General features: G+C 43.4%; 2 protein-coding genes across 2 annotated transcripts; both read left to right on the top strand.

Moving 5' to 3' along the window:
• Positions 1 to 813: 813 nt before the first annotated feature.
• On the top strand, positions 814 to 12,630 carry LOC310995180 (coronin-1C-A-like). Its single transcript, XM_083984139.1, has 11 exons — positions 814 to 852; positions 6,421 to 6,620; positions 7,998 to 8,120; positions 8,736 to 8,865; positions 9,074 to 9,255; positions 9,386 to 9,505; positions 9,921 to 10,022; positions 10,630 to 10,775; positions 11,549 to 11,606; positions 11,731 to 11,982; positions 12,474 to 12,630. Exons 2-11 carry the CDS (start codon positions 6,423 to 6,425, stop codon positions 12,591 to 12,593), a joined length of 1,431 nt encoding a protein of 476 aa, XP_083840265.1. The 5' UTR covers positions 814 to 852; positions 6,421 to 6,422; the 3' UTR covers positions 12,594 to 12,630.
• Positions 12,631 to 14,860: 2,230 nt separating this feature from the next.
• Positions 14,861 to 17,757, top strand: selplg (selectin P ligand; the record flags this gene model as incomplete). Its single annotated transcript, XM_083984024.1, has 3 exons — positions 14,861 to 15,056; positions 15,319 to 15,437; positions 16,279 to 17,757. Exon 3 carries the CDS (start codon positions 16,294 to 16,296, stop codon positions 17,755 to 17,757), a length of 1,464 nt encoding a protein of 487 aa, XP_083840150.1. The 5' UTR covers positions 14,861 to 15,056; positions 15,319 to 15,437; positions 16,279 to 16,293.
• Between the last annotated feature and the right edge of the window lie 462 nt (positions 17,758 to 18,219).

Genomic DNA, 18,219 nt, shown 5'->3' on the forward strand with positions numbered 1-18,219 from the left:
AAACTGCACAATTAATGTCTACTGATGCAGTAGATGCAAGGGTGCAAAGGAGAAAGAAAGATCATCTGCGATCTGAGGAAAAGGTCAAAAGGAGACACACTTTTCATTTTAACAAAGATCTTCCATGCATCCCTCAAACTAATCAGGATATGTGCCTACTGTGGGATGAAAGAGGCACCTACACCGTGCCAGCAAACATACGACGGCTGTCAGTTGACCTCGGCCCTTGGCAACACCTTTCACTCGCAGAAATGGACGAACGGTACGGAGATATGATCGACTATGACTACTGTACGCGCATTGCAAAGCTCTCTCCAGATGATGAAGAGCCGCCAAATCTGGACATGACACAGAGACGGGTATTCCTAGAGAGGCGATCCAGATACAAAAGCTCCCCTCCACCTGTTGCGAGAAAGCGCCAAGATCGTTATCCTTCCTCAGAGACCCTACACATGCCAGAGGGTGTGTCGGACATAGAAATCCAAAGACCAGAACCTGCTTATTCAGGGAAGAGAGAAATCTACCCTGAGCTCCAGTCTGAGAGAGTCAGCACACAGGTCAGCAATGACCGTGCTGGCTATGGCTTCCATAAGGATGTGACTGATCACAGTAGCGATAGGGATGCAGGAAATGGTAGTGAGGTGGGTTCCTACAAACCTGTGGCAGAAATTGTGAGGGAAGCAAATCAAATGCAGAGAAATCCGGGTCGGGTCAAACCTGAGGGACCCAAAGCTCAGATTCGAGTGGCTGAGCAGAGTCCAAGTCTGAAAGTATCCCAAATGAAGAATGCCTTCGATGTCCCAAAGAAATCCAAAGAGAAACCACCAGAAGTCCAACCACCTCCAAAGAAAGGTAAAGACTTTTTGGTTCATCAAAGCATTTGTACACAAATAAGCATGTGTGCTATATTAGAATTAGAGTGTGCTTTCCAGACAGTATACTGTAGTGTCACGTGAAAACTTTAAATCAGTTCTCCATCGGTGTACAAAATCAATTACCGGTAGGCCTACTTGAAGTCTAAAAATGTTGATATTCTGAAGATACAAAGTTGATGTTTTGGCACCTTCTGAAACGGACTGACTGGCAGTTATTGACATAAAAGCATACTAAAAAAATCTGGTTTAAATGATCAGATTTACTTATGGTATCACGCTGGATACGAGTAGATATGAAAGGTGGTGCTCACTGTAACACAGCCACATTTTCACATAGCACTTCCTCTGAGCTCCGAGAAGGATTTTGACCCTTTTTCTACCTGCCCGGCACTGAACAACAGAGAGACAATGTTATCAACTAGCTGGTGAACATGTTGGAGCATTTAGCCTTTAAAGAGCCGGACATTTCCCTCAGGAGTTAAAAACAGAGAATGAACATTGGACTTCACATGATTCTAAATGAATGGTAATTCTCTGAATCAGATGGATGTGTAATTAGGTAGCTCTTTGATAACACAGCAATAGTGTTCTGTTTTTTGTTTTCATTATATTACAATTAAAAGCAGCTGATTCTTTTGTGCTCAGCGGAAAAAACATCAACAACTCTACCAGTAATGGTAAAACAGTTATGTAATGTGTGACATTTAAACTTTTAAACCTAATTCTATTATGAGTCTTCTTCTTTTTCATGTCCGGCTGGGAGACTGATTTAATATAAAACAAAGCAGGGTTTCCCCAGACAACTTTTCATGATGGAGAACTGGGACTGGGATCATTTAGTTGAGGACAATAAGAAAAATCCATGTTTCATATTCCCATCATTTAGTCAATCAGTCAACCAAGTTAATCCTGTCACCAAGGACTGTCTCTTTTTCATCTCAATCCCTTATCAGATTTCTCCCACACTCCAGTTCAGGGTAAACTGTAGACTGCTGTAAAACTGAGTATCAACATGTTCACCTACCTCAATAACTCCTTAGAAAAACTAACAGGTTATGAATGAGCAAAATAATAGGCTACTCTTACTTTCTTCTACACCTCCAATCCACACATTTACAATTCAAACAAACAATATTCTCCTCAAATGGTTAAAGATTAGATCAAATTAGATTAGATTACAAATCTTAATACTCAGAAACTGTTAAATTCAACATCGTCTAGGTGCAAATCAACTTACAAGGTTTTGAAGTTAAGTGTTTCTATAACCACATTAAAATTTCTTCTCAGCTGTCACTAAGACAGATCGTTGAGCTCAGTCACAATTTGAAAGTTTTATGGGAAAGCTCATTCTTGTTTTTTCTTTGTTTTTTTAATTAGGTGCTACAGTTACACGACAAGTGGGGGAAAACATGAACATAGAAAGACATAGAAAACAGCTTATTACAAGGGTTGACAAAAATATAATAAAGCTCATTCTTGACCTTGATGAGGACTCTATATGGCTCAAACTTCAAAGTGTTGGAATAGACTTTGAGTTCAGTTTGTCTTGCTGCACACTTTCTAAGGTCAGAAATCTTATTTTGCAGACATTCATCATGAAACACCAACTTCCTGACTAACCTTATTGTTTTCTTTGTTTAATTTATAGTTACAGTGTCAGTTGCTGGAGACAGGGAAATGTAGCAGCTACTTAGCATTGGAATGAAGTTTATTTCCTAAAAACATACAAAAAGAGTATTTTTATGCCAAGTATGAGAAGATGTGCTCAGATTTAATTGGATGTGAATGTACAATGAAATTAAGAGAATGAGTGAACTATGAATTGGGCATCTGTTGTTATGACAGTTTACACTGTCCCGTTCTGACCTGACAGGCCAGCTTGGAGTTAAGTTTGTGTGAAGAGCTGTAGTCACAATCAGCCAAGGAGTGGAAATGTGTTTTAAGACAGCAGAAAAGGCCAACAGAGGAAATGGCAGGCTGGCTGATTCTCGTGAAAATTTGTATGGAGGAGGGGCTGGGGGGGTCGTCTTTATTGTGTTTGGGCAGGACAAGCTGGAGTGAGATGGGATGGGACAGGGGGGAGGGGTTGGGACCCTGAAAACAAAAGATACTGCTGCTTAAGAATATGAATTCTTATTTTTTTGGGTCATCAAAATGAACTGATCCAGTTGGTCTAAACAGCAAAGGACACAGGGATGACATGGGGGAGAAACACAGTTTTCTTGCAGCCCCATCCCCAACCACAGCCTTGGGAAATAAAATCTGGCTTTTTGGTTTGCGCATGTGCCGTAGCCGGTCGTCCTATTGAATTTAATAACGATGAGAATAGACGATTGCTAGTCTTCCGCAGGTGAGGAGCGGACTGGGGGATGCTCTATTCTTCAACCGGCATCCTGAAATACCAGTAGATTTAAAACACTGACTGACTCCGGGCCACACATTTGCAGACAGGAGGGGGAATAAGAGCCAAGCGGCTGGGCTTTCTGTTTTTTTTTTTCTTCTTCTTTCTTTTTGTGTGTGAGTGTGTGTGTGTGAAGACAAGGGATACTAGAGCAACGTCCTGCAGGATAAGGGCGCGCCTAAACTACCAGATTCATGTGTTGTGATTGATTACCCCCGTGCTTACGAAAATCTTGCATAGATTTAGGAGGTAAGAAACCCTACAAAAGTCTCTTTGACACTGTGCATTTTTCCATGTGGTCTGTCTATCTGTCTGGTCGGGGCTGCGCAGCATCCATTTAGCCTGCTGGATGGGTTTAGAGAACGGGAGCAGCCTCTGAAACCTTGGGTGGAAATATCTGCACTTGCGTCAGCTGGCAGCGGTCCACCGCGGCTAGCAGCTAGCGGTTAGCAGCTAGGCTAGGCTAGGCTAGGCTAGGTCTGATTGAAGCATGGATGCAAAACACAGCGGCGGTGCTAGAGGAGGAAAATTATTAAATGTTTTAACACTGCGTGGATAGATCCGTCCGGAAGATAACACAGAGATGCGCTGTTGTAAAGAAAATGCTCATTTTAAAGAAAACAGCAAATAGCCATCCTCCTCGTTCGCGCTGTTGCTACGTGTCGGCGGTTGCTGAGACAGGACCAGCCCCGGCACAGCTGCCGGCTGCCGGCCGGGGCAGTGCGGCGGAACACGGTCTAGCTCCAGGACCACCACCCGCCTCCTATAACGTTATACTTTTAACTCATTAAAAAATGTGTTTGTGATTATAAAACATTTGCACTGAACATCATCACGCTTTGTGGCCTTTTTTTAAGTGAGAGAGTCACATCTGTGGGGCGTACTCACCAAAATATAAATCTGCATACTCGGTCCTCCCCCTTGTGTCAGTTTAACGGTGATGTTACGTTAGCATTGAATAGCTAAGTAATCTTTCTTTTAAAACCAAAACCTCCACTCAGTGTTACAAACTGGGGGTCTGACGTGACTTTTAAAAAAAGACCGTTTAGAAAATGTGCCAGGACCCAACCAGCTTTTGGGTTTTGTAGTTTGTAGCTACTTGTTTCACTGGGGAGAAGGAGGAGGAGACACACCGAGCTTTGTGGTGGTAACATCGGCTAACGCTAGCCGCCAGGCAGCGACCATTGTTTCACGGCAGCACCGCGCGTTACGTGCAGCTGTTTGGAGATCAGTCGGTGTGTGTGTGTGTGTGTGTTCAGCAGCAGCTGCAGCTGCACATGCATGCACTCAAAAAATAAACGTAACCTGATGATATTGTGATGAGCTCAGAGTGGACTTCATGTGATAGTGATTGGATCTGTGGCTGTGTTGGTGTGTTGTGCACACCCATTTAGTCGCATTGTCCAGACAGACAGTGCAATAACAGACAGGGAGGAGGAGGAGAGGGGGGGCACACTCCCCCCTGCAGGGCTGCTGAGTACATTTTATTAATGTCAGAGAGGAGAAGCCACCATGCAGCTTATTGTATAGCAACTTAACATCTTAGTGTGTAACAAGGCCTTTCATTGGGGGCACTATGAGTCAGGCCACCACCATCATCATCATCATGATGCTCAGTAATGCTGCCCTGCTGTGTGCAGCTGGGTGGTGGTGATGAGGTGTACTCAGAGCAAGCGGCATGTTGTCATGTATGGCATCAACTACAGGCTGGCTGGCAGGGGCAGAGGCAGCTCGTCGTGTCAGATGCATATTTTAAGTGTGGGGAGCCGCTCCTGAATGGAGCGCTAATACCAGCTGAAGGTACACGCTGTTCTGGTCAGTGTAAAACTGTTGTCCAGGCATTATGCAGCCCTGCGAGAACATGATCAATGTTTATGGCTCTGTTGGACATTGCTCTGCAAAGCCTTTCCAGGAAGAGTATTTGATTCATAAAAAGGGTCATGCCCAGTAATCCACCTTGAAATAGTTTCCCCCCCCCCTATCTCTGACTCGGCTGATAATAATAGTAACAGATGGAGGTGTTTTGAAGCTACATGTATGATGCTACTATGCTGCGTGAGAACTGGTAATGCAATTCAAAAACCTGCCTTTTAATATGAAAATACAATTATGTGTCCATATTAAAAATAGACCCGTCTGAGCAACAAGGCTATTTTAAAAAATGGGTAGCTTTAAATTAAAGATGCACGCTTTATTCAGTACTTTGCAAAACTCTAAAATATGTTCTTCTGTTGGTGAATGCTATTTTGGAAAAATCCATGTTTCTATATAAGATACAGAAGGCTGTGATTCAGCTTTTCCATTTTTATAATCCATGATCGAATGTGAAGAAGCAGGTGGTTTGGTGTGACGACAGACCTGTGGATAACCGGAGAAAAAATCCTGCAGCATCCTGTACAACAAGCTCAGTACGTCGCCTCAGACTGGCAGCTTAATTACCGACCTGAGGCGCTATATTTTCCACATAATTACACTGCGAAGCCTGTCACTAAAATAGTGACAAAGCTCCCTCGGGTAATCAAAGAAAGAAGAGTTTTTTTTAGGATTAAAATGGGCAGTTTCTACAGAATTTCCACTGTGTTTGGTTTTCATTTTCCACCTGCAGATCTAACCATGTCAGGACGCCAAACTGGAATCTGCTCTGGGAACATTTGTCTGCACTTGATGAGCGACTTCTGTTCCAAGTCTTACCAGAGTCTTTGAATGAATATACAGCCACAGAACCTGGCCCCATGTTCAGACAGGGAGATAAAGCACAAAATTGCAGGATTAGTATCATACATTAACACAGAAAAAGGTCGAACCTCACTAAAACCCACCTGAGTCTGCCTGGTCGTCGACAACCATTTACAAAACTTCTTAGTGAGAAATTACACCAAGATAATGATGTAAACTGGAGAAATATGAGGCTCATGTTTTCCACTTTTCCAGTAGGTTGGTCTGATTTTATTTCCCTTGCATGTGAAGGAACAAACTAAGTCAGAGCTAATAAAGATAAACCTCAGATCTGACAGACTGTTTTGACACTGAGCCAGATTTAACCCTCGGCGTGCTCGGTGGCGACAGAAGGATGCTCGTTTCGTCTTGTCTGTTTGGTAAAAATGGCCACTTTAAAAAAAAAAAAAAAAAACCTTCTCTCTGCAGATATGTTGCGGCGAGTTGTGCGACAGAGCAAGTTCCGTCACGTCTTTGGCCAGGCGGTGAGGAACGACCAGTGCTACGATGACATCCGTGTCTCCAGGGTGACGTGGGACAGCTCCTTCTGTGCCGTCAACCCCAAGTTTGTTGCCATCATCATAGAGGCCAGCGGGGGAGGAGCTTTTCTCGTCCTTCCTCTACAAAAGGTGAGATCTCTGCTACTTCCTGTTGACATCAAGAGGTAAAGAGAAAAAGAAAAAAAGATGACTAACAATTTCCATGAAGACACTCACTTCATGAATAGACATTTATTTGGTCTCTATAATTCATAGTGTACCAGCCACAGCGGCAGTGTGAATGACTGTTTGGTCGCCCAGCGGAGTTGATCTGCTTAATGTGGTTCTTGGCCAAATGTACGGCATCAGTGTATCTCTGAATACAAACAGAACTTAACACAGGATAACACCAGAGAAGTGCTAAGTCACGGTGCAAATTACATTACTGTGTTATTAATTTAACACTGGCGGTTTCCATATTGAGAAGTCTGGTCCGTCCGGTCGAGACTGGGAGTCTTTTGTTATGAGATTTTGGTTCAGACATCGATGATGAACCATAATTACTTAAATGATCACCTGACCTTTCCTCCAGCGCCACCATGAAGTTCACATTTGTGGTTTTTGAGAGGCATGTTACAGGGATTATTATAAAAGTCTTCCATGCTCCACCTGGCTGAGGACTCTGTTATGCGATTAAAGCGATTTTTTTTGTTTTTTTTTGTGGTAATTATTCTGATGGCCATGTTGTTGACCTCAACACTGAAATCAAAAATTGTGTAATCCCACACACAGAAGCTTTAACTAACAGGTATGGATAAGACTCTGGGTGACACAGTCCCTCAAGGGCCAAAATTGGATACAGAGGGTTTAAAGCTTATCTAGAGGTTACAGCAGTGTCATTTTATGGCCCTCGGAGCATGTGGTGAATCAATTCTATATAGGCTGACTGTGGCCCCGTCCTGCTGTTCCCTCAGGCTCATATTTGTACTTAAAAACATGGATAATCAATGTTTAAATCTCCCTGATAGTAAAGGCATGTGATATTATGTATACAGTTACAGGAGCTCAATTGAGCACATGATAGTTTCAGAAGCGACCGGGTGCTCTGTTATTGTTTTAGGCTACTGGGTTAATTTGTTTTTATTCACTACATCACGTCCTGCCTGTGGAGACGCTGCTACAGCTTGAGGACATTCAGGTAGATTCACAGATGTCCACACACCTGATGGGGACGGATGAGGCCACTGCACCAAATATACGTATGTTTCCTGTCCCCGTAGAAAAAATTAAGTTTTTTTGTGGAATAATTAAATCTTAGGGCCTGTTTTTGCCAGAAGAGTGAACAATTGTTGTGTAGTCATGCAGGATTGAACATAATTCACATAAAAAGGACACCTGCCTCATCCCTGTGTGTTGGTCATTTTCATATCTCTCTGACGGGTATCAGCTTACCAAACTTTATTGCTCTGCTTCTGCTCACAGTCTTTAACCTCTTTGTAACACGGCTGTCCTCTGTCTTCCTTCCAGAGTGGCCGTATAGACAAGGTCTACCCGACAGTATGCGGTCACACGGGCCCAGTGCTGGACATCGACTGGTGTCCTCATAATGACCTCGTCATTGCCAGCGGCTCGGAGGACTGCACGGTCATGGTAAAGACACGGTTCATCTCAGAAGCATCACATGAACATTTAACCCTATAACTTGTAATTGTTTGGGCATGACATGCTGCATTAGGTGAAATAAGAATTATTATATTATATTATATTATATTATATTATATTATATTATATTCAGAGCTGCCGATCAATTAACAACAACTAACTAATCACACAATTTGCTTTCAGTTTATTTTATCAAGATAAAAATCACAATTAATGTAACATCAACCAAAAGGAAGTATATTTAAATTAAGATATAACTGTTTAATATTGTTTAAATCATTTTTAAACACAGACAAATACAAACCATCAAGACCATCAAAATTAACTCCATACACTTAGCAACAAAACCCAGGCCCATATGTTAAAGTGCCATTTGAATTTCAAAACCATCAAGGCCATTAAAATTATGAGTTTAGGTGGTAATAATCTCAAATTGCTGCTGTGTTAATTACCTAAATTATTAATTGTAGCTTGTTTGGTCTGATCAGAATCCAAACATTAGTGTCAATCTACTGTTTTTCCGTCGTCTCCGTTTCACTGTGAAAGAATAATTGAATTTTCTCTGCAGTTTCTTATTTTCTGTGTGTGTTGTTGTGTTTGTAGGTGTGGCAGATCCCAGAGAACGGGCTGGAGTCTCCGCTCTCGGAGCCCGTGGTGGTGTTAGAGGGCCACTCCAAGAGGGTTGGCATCGTGTCTTGGCATCCCACCGCTCGCAACGTTCTCCTCAGCGCAGGTAACCTTTGACTAAAGCCTCTGCCCTCGGTATGAAACATGTGACCTCTCTGCCATTTGTCCAATGTGCCACAGCTGAACTCCAAATCTGAGCAATTATCTCAGGGGGCCCGCCTTCTGTTGCATCGCTTTGTGTGCTGTAAAAGTGCCGAAAATAGCCTTGGACACAGAGGTGTGTGTGTGTGTGTGTGTGTGTGTGTCCATTTTAGGGTGTGACAACCAGATCATCATCTGGAATGTGGGCACGGGAGAGGCCATGATCAACCTGGAGGACATGCACCCTGATGTTATCTTTAGTGTCAGCTGGAGCCGCAATGGCAGCCTACTCTGCACCGCCTGCAAGGACAAGAAGGTCCGCGTCATCGACCCCCGTAAGAAAAAGATAGTGGCGGTAAGTGGAAACGCTGAGGGGGATTTGGAGATGGGATGCTTGGGGTGTGGAATAATGTTTCCCAGAATCACAGACCCAAGTCCACAGACTGGCCCATCTGACAGGTGTTTTTTTTTGTGTCTGTTTTCAGGAGAAGGACAAGGCCCACGAGGGAGCTCGACCAATGAGAGCGATCTTTTTAGCAGACGGAAACATTTTCACCACTGGATTCAGCCGCATGAGCGAGCGCCAGCTAGGCCTGTGGAAAAGTGTACGTCACCATAGGGATTCTAATTTAACGGTCCAGTCTCATCGCAGAAACACTATCACTGATCTGACACCAGGAAAATGTTAAAGTCACGTTGAACCTCAGGCTGTAGCTACGGCCGCCTGATGGAAAATGTTGTCTTCATCAGTCGCTCCTGTGTGGTAAACATGCTCTCTCACTTTTCACCTCGGTCTCTGAACTGTTGTGTCTGTGTCTGTCTGTGACACCTCGGCACCAGCAGGGGGCGACAAATACAAAGAGACATTTTAAACACTAGTCAGAAGGTGATTTCTTCCTATTCATTGATGTTTACAAGGGAGAGTGTAGCCTGCATTGAACAAAGAAGCAAATCAAACAGATAACAGGCAGTGAGTGTACCTGTGCCATGACTTCAACTGCTGTATTTTGTTTTCACCAGGACAACATGGAGCAGATATGTGTTCAAGAGATGGACACCAGTAACGGGGTTCTGCTGCCCTTCTACGACCCTGACACCAGCGTAGTCTACCTGTGTGGAAAGGTGAGATGCGTCATCGCAGGGTTTTGTTTCCCAATTTTAACAACTAGTTCATATTCAGTGTTTGTTCTACAGTAAATGAGTCTGTTGACAGAGGCGGACCGCTTGGCCCGTGTCGTTTAAGTCTTAGCATGCAAGATGACCTGTTACAGAATTTACAAAGAAGAAAACACGAAGGCTCTGAGTTTAGAAATGTGCTTTATTCATGGTTGGATTCATGTCGTCTGATTCGTTAACGGTGCTCTCGGATCCAGTGACGCATATGACTTAGTTTGCAAAGTGGAAATCACAGCAAATACATCAAAAGTTGTGATCTCTAATGTCTGAGAGAATATAGCTTGCAGATGAATTTCCCTTTTTTTTAAGACCTGGTGTGTGAACATCTATTAAGTATCTGAGTTCTGCACTGTTCGTATAGTATCGCTCCACCTTTTTCTTCATGTCAAGTAACAAGTTTTTGAGAACCGCCCTCAGCCGCAAACTTTGATCCAATGAAGTGCTCATCAAGAAAATCTAAATACAGATCAACAGACATGGGATTCCTGCTTTTTCTAGTTGAGTGTCTGATTCACACACTGACTGACTGTGTGACGTGACTGTGTGTCCTCAGGGCGACAGCAGCATCCGGTACTTTGAGATCACAGATGAGGCACCGTTTGTTCACTACCTCAACACCTTTTCCACCAAGGAGCCCCAGAGGGGGATGGGATACATGCCCAAAAGAGGCCTGGATGTCAACAAATGTGAAATTGCAAGGTACTGTATTTACAGTAGTAGTGTTTCAGTGTTGTTGTTTTTTCTTTCAACCAGCAGTTCAAAACCTAAAGACATACAGTACAGCCTGGTAACACAGCTTATGCAAATCAGGGAGGGAGGGAAGTGATTAATGACCTAATAGTTTCAGCTTTAGACATGACTGTAGTTTACTGTAAACAACTTCCTTTTTTCTTCACAGTGAATTTGAAAAACGATAAAGTTGTGTCAGTCAAGTTTTCACACTGACTTGCACACAATTTATTTCCATTTAAATGCACATATGAATTCTCCTTTTTGAATAATGATAATGTGCTGATAATATGTACATTAAATATATTAGATTAAACTATGCGGGATTTTTCCAGTGGCTATGCTACATTTTTACCCTAATTAAAAAGCTCTGGAGTTGTAGTTCAGTGTAGTTAGTACTTGGCCGCCGCCCCAGTGTGCCAGCTCTTGTCTCTGCTGCACTGCAATACAAATGCACTCCGTAACCCGCAATCTTTTATTTATGACAGTTAAGACTAGACAAACATACACGTCCTAACATCGTATATGTTATATAACATTATCCACCACTCCCTGTATTGATTTTTCACCGGCTTCGTTGTAAACAAATGCACATGGCAGAGAGGAGGGTTAGCAAAACAGCAGAAAAGCGACTGTACTTGCATAGTTCCTCTTTAAGTTATAGACTCAGGTGCTATTTTGTTTCTAAATGATTAAAAATGAAGTTAACATGAATGTAACTCCTCCTCCTGTTGTTTCTGTAGGTTTTACAAATTGCATGAGAGGAAATGTGAACCAATCATCATGACCGTCCCACGTAAGGTGAGTCCATTTCTATCATGTAATGAAGATGCCTATTTACCGTGCCATTTTCCTCCATTCACAGTTTTCAGCGTCGTCCCCCTGACATTTCCTACGTCCTCTCTGCTCTCTCCACCCGTCGCAGTCGGATCTGTTCCAGGACGACCTGTACCCCGACACGGCCGGCCCCGACCCCGCCCTGGAGGCAGAGGAGTGGTTCGCCGGCAAGAACGGAGGCCCCATCCTCATCTCCCTCAAAGATGGCTACGTCTCCACGAAGAACCGGGACCTGAAGGTGGTCAAGGCGAACGTCCTGGAGACCAAGCCGGCCACAAAAGCTGAGAACATCTCACCGGTCCAGAAGCATGTCTCCCAGCATGTGTCTCAGCCCTCAGTGGTGAGTGTTTAAACAATGGAAAACACCTGCCCAGCACTTTATAAACATGACACACTTCCTGTGGTTTTTTTTATTCCTTTAACTCCTGTTTATTGTCACTTATGACTGTCATTATAACCAGGTTCTTAAAACACTGTTGTGATTGTGGGAGAAAAAAAACTGCTCTGTGTTATTGCTGAGGTTTGGACTCCACCAGTCGGAGTAATTATTATGGTTGGAATAATTCACAGAAGTTATGGATCAGCACATACTTTGGTATTTGGGTCACAATTCAGTGGAGCAGCAAAGGAAAATGTTAACAGCTCCAGAGCTTCGTTGCCTGCGAAGCCCCTGTTTATTTTCCCGGGATTAATAACAAAACCTGTTTTAAAGCAGGTAAAACAAACGGGCCATCGCAGACAAACATCTTCTCCCAGCAGCTCTCTGTGTGTGCCAAATGGGAATACAGTCAAGTATTTAGTGGCGCTAACTCTCTTTCCATCTTTCACCAGAAAATGGAGGATAAACTGGAAGAGGTGCTCCGAGAGTTCAAGTCGCTCAGGGACCGTGTCATCCTTCAAGACCGTCGGATCGCCAGACTGGAAGAGCAGGTCGCCAAGGTCGCCATGTAAGACACGGGACCGCCGGTCGCGTTGGGGAGAATCGAATGGACGGTGGGGAGAAAGGGGGGGGGGATGGGAGAGGGGGGGTTGGGGGTCAACCACGGATCAAGATTCGGCTCCATTCAGCTCGGCCTCGTCCCCGCGACGAGTCCCGGCCCACATTCCAAGATGAACTTTTCTTTTTCCTCATCAAGCCTCCGGTTTCACACTTCGCCCCGACACACACTGAGAAAAGGAAAAACTCTTACAGATCATTGTACACATTTGAAGAAAAGACATTTTTGTTGAAGGAAAAAGTCTTAACTTTTTTTTGTTTTGTTTTGTTTTGTTTTTTGACTGTGGTAAAAACATTCTCATGTGAAGTTTGTACTTACTACTCAAAAACTGTATGTAGCATCCAGTATTTCCATTGTTCTATTTTGTTTTGCCAAATATGACTTGTGTGCCGTTTCATGCACTGTTTTGCGTTTATTTTCTCTCCTGTTGTACATTCCAGTCACGACCTGGTAGATTAACTTAGTCAAGCTGGATTTTTTTTTCTTTTTTTTCAAACAATAGCTGTTGAACTCTTTTTTTTTTCTCCTCCCACCACTTTGCTCATTGATAACCATCTGATTTATGAATGTTGGAGAATTCCTTCAGAAACATTTGTTCCTGTTTTACTGGGATTGAAATTTACCATTGGGTTTTAACGGGAGGGAGGGAGGGAGGGAGGGGGGTGGGGTTGCATCTCTCTGGTGTAAATGTTGTGCAAATGTAGTGGTGCCTCTCGTCACTGTTAAGGGTCAAACTCAAAGTCGCCCTCTCCAGTGCATATTTGGTGTTGGGAAGGGACCACTCACCCAGCTTGTGTTTCACTGAACCCCTGACAAACAGTTCTGTGCACATAATAAAGATTTTACACATGAAAACCTCTCTCTTTATCTCTTGGACTTCTGTCAACACTTAACCCTGCACATCAGTGAGAGCCTAATATTGTCTCAATCTATCTTCTGCCATTATATATGGAATTGGATTTCAGACTGGTAAAGTGTAGAAATCCTACTTTTTATTGATTGATCTATAGACTTGATTCAATGAGTTGAAGTTGGGGCAAAAAAGAAAACTGTTAATCTATCTTAGTCTATTTAAAGAAGTACAAACAGTGAGAACAGTCTCACCAGTTTGCCAGAGCGTTAGATGACATCTTCAAATAGTTTGTCATGACCAGAACACAGAGACACTCAGTTCACTGTGATAGTAGATTAAGAAAACCAGCACTGGACATATGCAGGATATTTTGTTTCCAAAATGTCTTAAAAAAAAAGAAGAAAAAAGAATCAATTTTCAAAATCAAAATTGTCGATTGATTTTCTGTTGATCAACTAAAGCTCAAACTCAACCTTAATTCCACCGAAGCCAACAAAAAACCCAGTCATTTCAGGAACGAGGTTGGGATACAGCATAGTTCGGTAATATTATGTGTGGCAATAATGTTTGATACACAGACTCCAAATATTGATCTTGAAATAGAAAAAGTTTTTGGCACTAGAACACTAAAATTCATTTTTTGACTGTGTCAGTCAGTCTGCTTGTTGCACAATGACACATGAGATGAAAAGACCAGAGAACTGATAAAATCAGATCTTGATAAAGTTTTTTCATCACAACATAATTTACATTTGCAGAAATGTAATAATTCACAGACACATTCCTGATATATTATTACAATACTCAGAATATTGCAAAACTTTTAAATCTCAATAATATCATATCCTGACTTCGGTGTTGTGATAATATTGTATCATGGGGCCTCTGGTGAGTCCGACCTCTGAGTTAGTTGTGAGATTTCCTGCCTGGTGGTGGTGCTAAGGCTGCAGTCCATGAGGTGTTGAATGATAGTAGACTATATTTAAATGTAACACCTCACTGTTCTCATTTTGCACTGACATTGCATCATCCCTATTGTTAGGTGTATTAAATAAACTGTCATATTAAATTCAGTGGGGCAGAGCATAACCACCTTTTCAAAGTTATTTTAACACCGTATGGGTGTATTATTTATTTTACAGCATGACAACATTCAAAACATTGAAAACAACATTTCCCTTTTGAGTTTTTTTTTTCTAACCTTTTAGATTTTGCTCGAAATGAGTCACCAGGACAGGAAGTGCAGTTTCAGACTAAAAGAACATTTCTGTTTCGTCACAAGACAAATGAGGGAGTCCAAACTTGAGTGTGTCACACGTTGTTTCCAGGTTAACAAGACATTTTGTCACCTTATTCTATAGTGTCAGTCTCATGCAGTTGATTGTCTGTCACCCACATGACTAACAGCTTTAATTCTTTAACAGAAGCCTGATCAGATGTCGACGTGCAGTTTACAGAAGTGAGTACTTCCTGCTGTTTAGTATAGTGGTAACAGAACATTAGTACACAGAGCAAACATGTTGTACACCTGAACACCTCCAGAGACTCTGAAAAACCTGCAAGGTAAGACTTTATCTTCCAATCAAGAGATATACGTTTTTCAAATATGATTGTTAAGCAAATTCAGAGCGTCATTTGTCTTTGGCAACAAAAAAAAGCCTCTGATGAAATTTTACTTCCTCACTGGCAATAGTAAAAGCTGCGTGTTTCAAAGGAAGTGTCTGTATCTGACTTATCTGCAAAATGTTACAGACCACTGTAGGTTTTTTTCTTCTTTTTTTTTTAAAAAGAGTGTGTACATTTCCTGTTTTTTTCTGTCAAGCAGTGTCACAGTCAACACGACTCGTCTCCAAGGATGTTCCTCCACAGAGGCTGAAATGAGCTGAAGTGAATTATTGTTGGTTTTTATCCTCATATCCAATCATCTGCTTCTCCAGAACTGAGGTAAGACCCTGACCCATTTAAAAACTCTGGTTGAAAAGCTCAGGCCTTTAGGGCAAAGATAACCTTGTATAATAATATCGGATAAAGTCACTTTTAAAAAAAATGTTGCCCAACAATATTTGGTTCTGTTACCAGAGGAAACGTGTGTTGTTTACCTTCCACCTTACATGCTAGTTGAATGGTTGTAAGTTACAGAAGACCTGTTTTGTACAGTTTTTTCGATCAAAAATCTATATCATTAATTCATTGAATCATTATTATTTTTGTATAGACTCCTTTTCAGGGAGTTAACTCTATAAACGTGGAGGTTCACTGTATCTTTCTGTGAAAATGGGTGTGGGGAAAGACTCATGACTGTTTCATCATAAGATGTCACTAGCAGGCATATGACACATTGATTTTTTTTTTCCAATGTGTGTGTGTCTTTTTACTAGTTTTCCCATCCAACCCCATGCTCTAGAGCAGTGTTTTTCAACCTTGGGGTCGGGACCCCACGTGGGGTCGCCTGGAATTCAAATGGGGTCGCCTGAAATGTCTAGTAATTGATAAAATAAAATAAAAAAGACTGCTAATTAACTAACTGCTTTTAACTAATTATTATTCTTTTTTAAATTATAATTAAAAACACCACAGGCAATCTTAAACAACTGTATTCTATACTTTCACTTTCTCAAATATGAATCGAGTTCAAATAAAATCCAACATAAAAGCTGAGCTGGCGCATCTTGATTGATGGGGGTCGCCAGAAATTTGTGATGTCAGAATGGGGTCACGAGCCAAAAAAGTTTGGGAACCAGCTGCTCTAGAGCCTGATACACTTGAATCTCTCCTGTCATTTCAGATCTTTGGTTCAACGATGATGCTCCTCAGTGCGAAGGCGTGTGTCACGCTGCTGTGGGGAATATCTGTTTTGTTTTCCATGGAGACCGACAGCGCCTCCATCCCAGAAACTGACAACAGCAGCAGCGGGAACTCAACAGCTGAACCAAACAAGGAGAACAGTTCACTCGCCACTGCAGACGTAGCTCACAGTGAAACAGAAACGCAGAAGTCTGTGGCCACGGTAACGACTCACAGGCCTGCAGAAGCTACTGTTGCTACTGCAGCAGCAGCGGCAGCAGCAGCAGCAACAGCAGCAACAGGCGCCGCCATGTCACCCACAAGGGAAACGGAGGAGGTAGCTGTTAACACCAAAGGTGACGACACAACGGTTCTGTTTGTCACCACGGTAATGGCGACTACAGGCAGCTTGGGCCCACGACGGCGTCACAGCTCTGCAGCACCGACTCCAGCTGCAGGTGATGCGCAAACCATCCCTGATACGACAATGTCAGAAACAGCTACACAAACAGAGGGTCAGACAACAACAACACAGTCACAACAACAATCATCCAGCTCTTCTGCTGCCATGACAACTCCCGCAATTACTTCTGCAGCTCCTTCAGCAACAACGGCCGTGACTTCACCGCCCCTTACGTCTGCATCTACACCATCATCTCCCTTCACTACCACCACTGCTGGTAATGTCACCGATGGGGCTTCACATTTCAATCAAACCCCCTCAGCTGCTACAACAGCAGAGACGGTCGCTCCCAGCACCGAGGGAACACCTGCGGTTCCCTCTTTGTCTTCTTCGCCCGTCACAACTGAGCTCCCAGCTACGTCTCAGCCCGTTTCTCACTCAGGAACTCACACCTCCTCATCACAACTTCCTGCTACAACCGGGCTGAGGTCGACCACCACCGAGGCTCCCACCACCACAGCCTTAAACGACTCCTCTACCTCCACCTCTGTCGCCTCTACTCCCACCACCACAGCCTTAAACGACTCCTCCACCTCCACCTCCACCTCTGTCGCCTCTACCAATACGACGGGAATCCTCATCCCTCGTGTTCCCAAGAGGTTGCCGATCCCAACGACCAGATCGACCCCCGCGCCTCCAACGACGACCCACGAGGCCACACAGACGCCGCCACAGAGCACCGAGGTCCAGCCCTGCTCCTCCAGAGGGCTGGTGAAGCACTGCCTCATCGCCATCGCCTCCTTGGGTGGACTGGCCGCCGTCTTCATGGTGACCACCGTCATCCTTTGCGCCAAGCTGTCGACAAGGAAGTACAAGGTCAAGAGACCTCAGCCGGCGACTGAGATGATGTGCATCTCCGCTCTGCTCCCTGAGAGGGATTACACCTCCTACACGAGGCAACGCAATCCCATCTCTAACGGCGTCCGGGTGTTCCCCACCGGTGGGGACAGCGATGAGGACGTGGGGGACAACCTCACTCTCAGCAGCTTTCTTCCTGAGAACGACCGCTATCTTTAAATGTTTAGCAAGGGATATCTCTGTATCGGGCCTTGAGGACACATTGATGTCCCCGATGTGGAAACGTTTGCTGTTTTTAATAAACCAGTGCTTCCTCTTTGGTGTTGTTGGTTTAGCTTCGATGCACAACCTCGTGTCAGCGCAGAGGGAGGCACTGAAACCACAAACATGCAAAGTTACCGTTTCATCTTCACGTACCATGAAGCGAAACTGACATTTGAGCCGGTGGAGGTCATCAAATCTGTATTTTAGGCAAGAATGAACTTGTTTTCCATCATTTTACACTTGCCTACCTCTGGACTCTTTAAGCCAGGATGAGGAGAACGATCAAAGATTTTTTTTTTTTTTTTGAACATCCTGAGCTGAGCCCTGATGGTGTTTCACTTAGCGACAGGAGACAGGAAGGCCAGTTTCGTCAAGGGATTATTGTTCCTCACAGACACTGTTCAGTGTACAAGTGCT

The sequence above is a fragment of the Trachurus trachurus genome (assembly GCF_905171665.1).
Source record: "Trachurus trachurus genome assembly, chromosome: 12".
NCBI classification, from domain to species: domain Eukaryota; kingdom Metazoa; phylum Chordata; class Actinopteri; order Carangiformes; family Carangidae; genus Trachurus; species Trachurus trachurus.

What these genes read in the sequence shown, in the direction of transcription:
- LOC310995180 (XM_083984139.1), top strand. Translation starts at nt 6,423, where the DNA reads ATGTTGCGGCGAGTTGTGCGACAGAGCAAGTTCCGTCACGTCTTTGGC. An exon ending in TCGTCCTTCCTCTACAAAAG is followed by an intron (nt 6,621 to 7,997) that starts GTGAGATCTCTG and finishes TCTTCCTTCCAG; the next exon opens with AGTGGCCGTATAGACAAGGT. An exon ending in TAGTCTACCTGTGTGGAAAG is followed by an intron (nt 10,023 to 10,629) that starts GTGAGATGCGTC and finishes GTGTGTCCTCAG; the next exon opens with GGCGACAGCAGCATCCGGTA.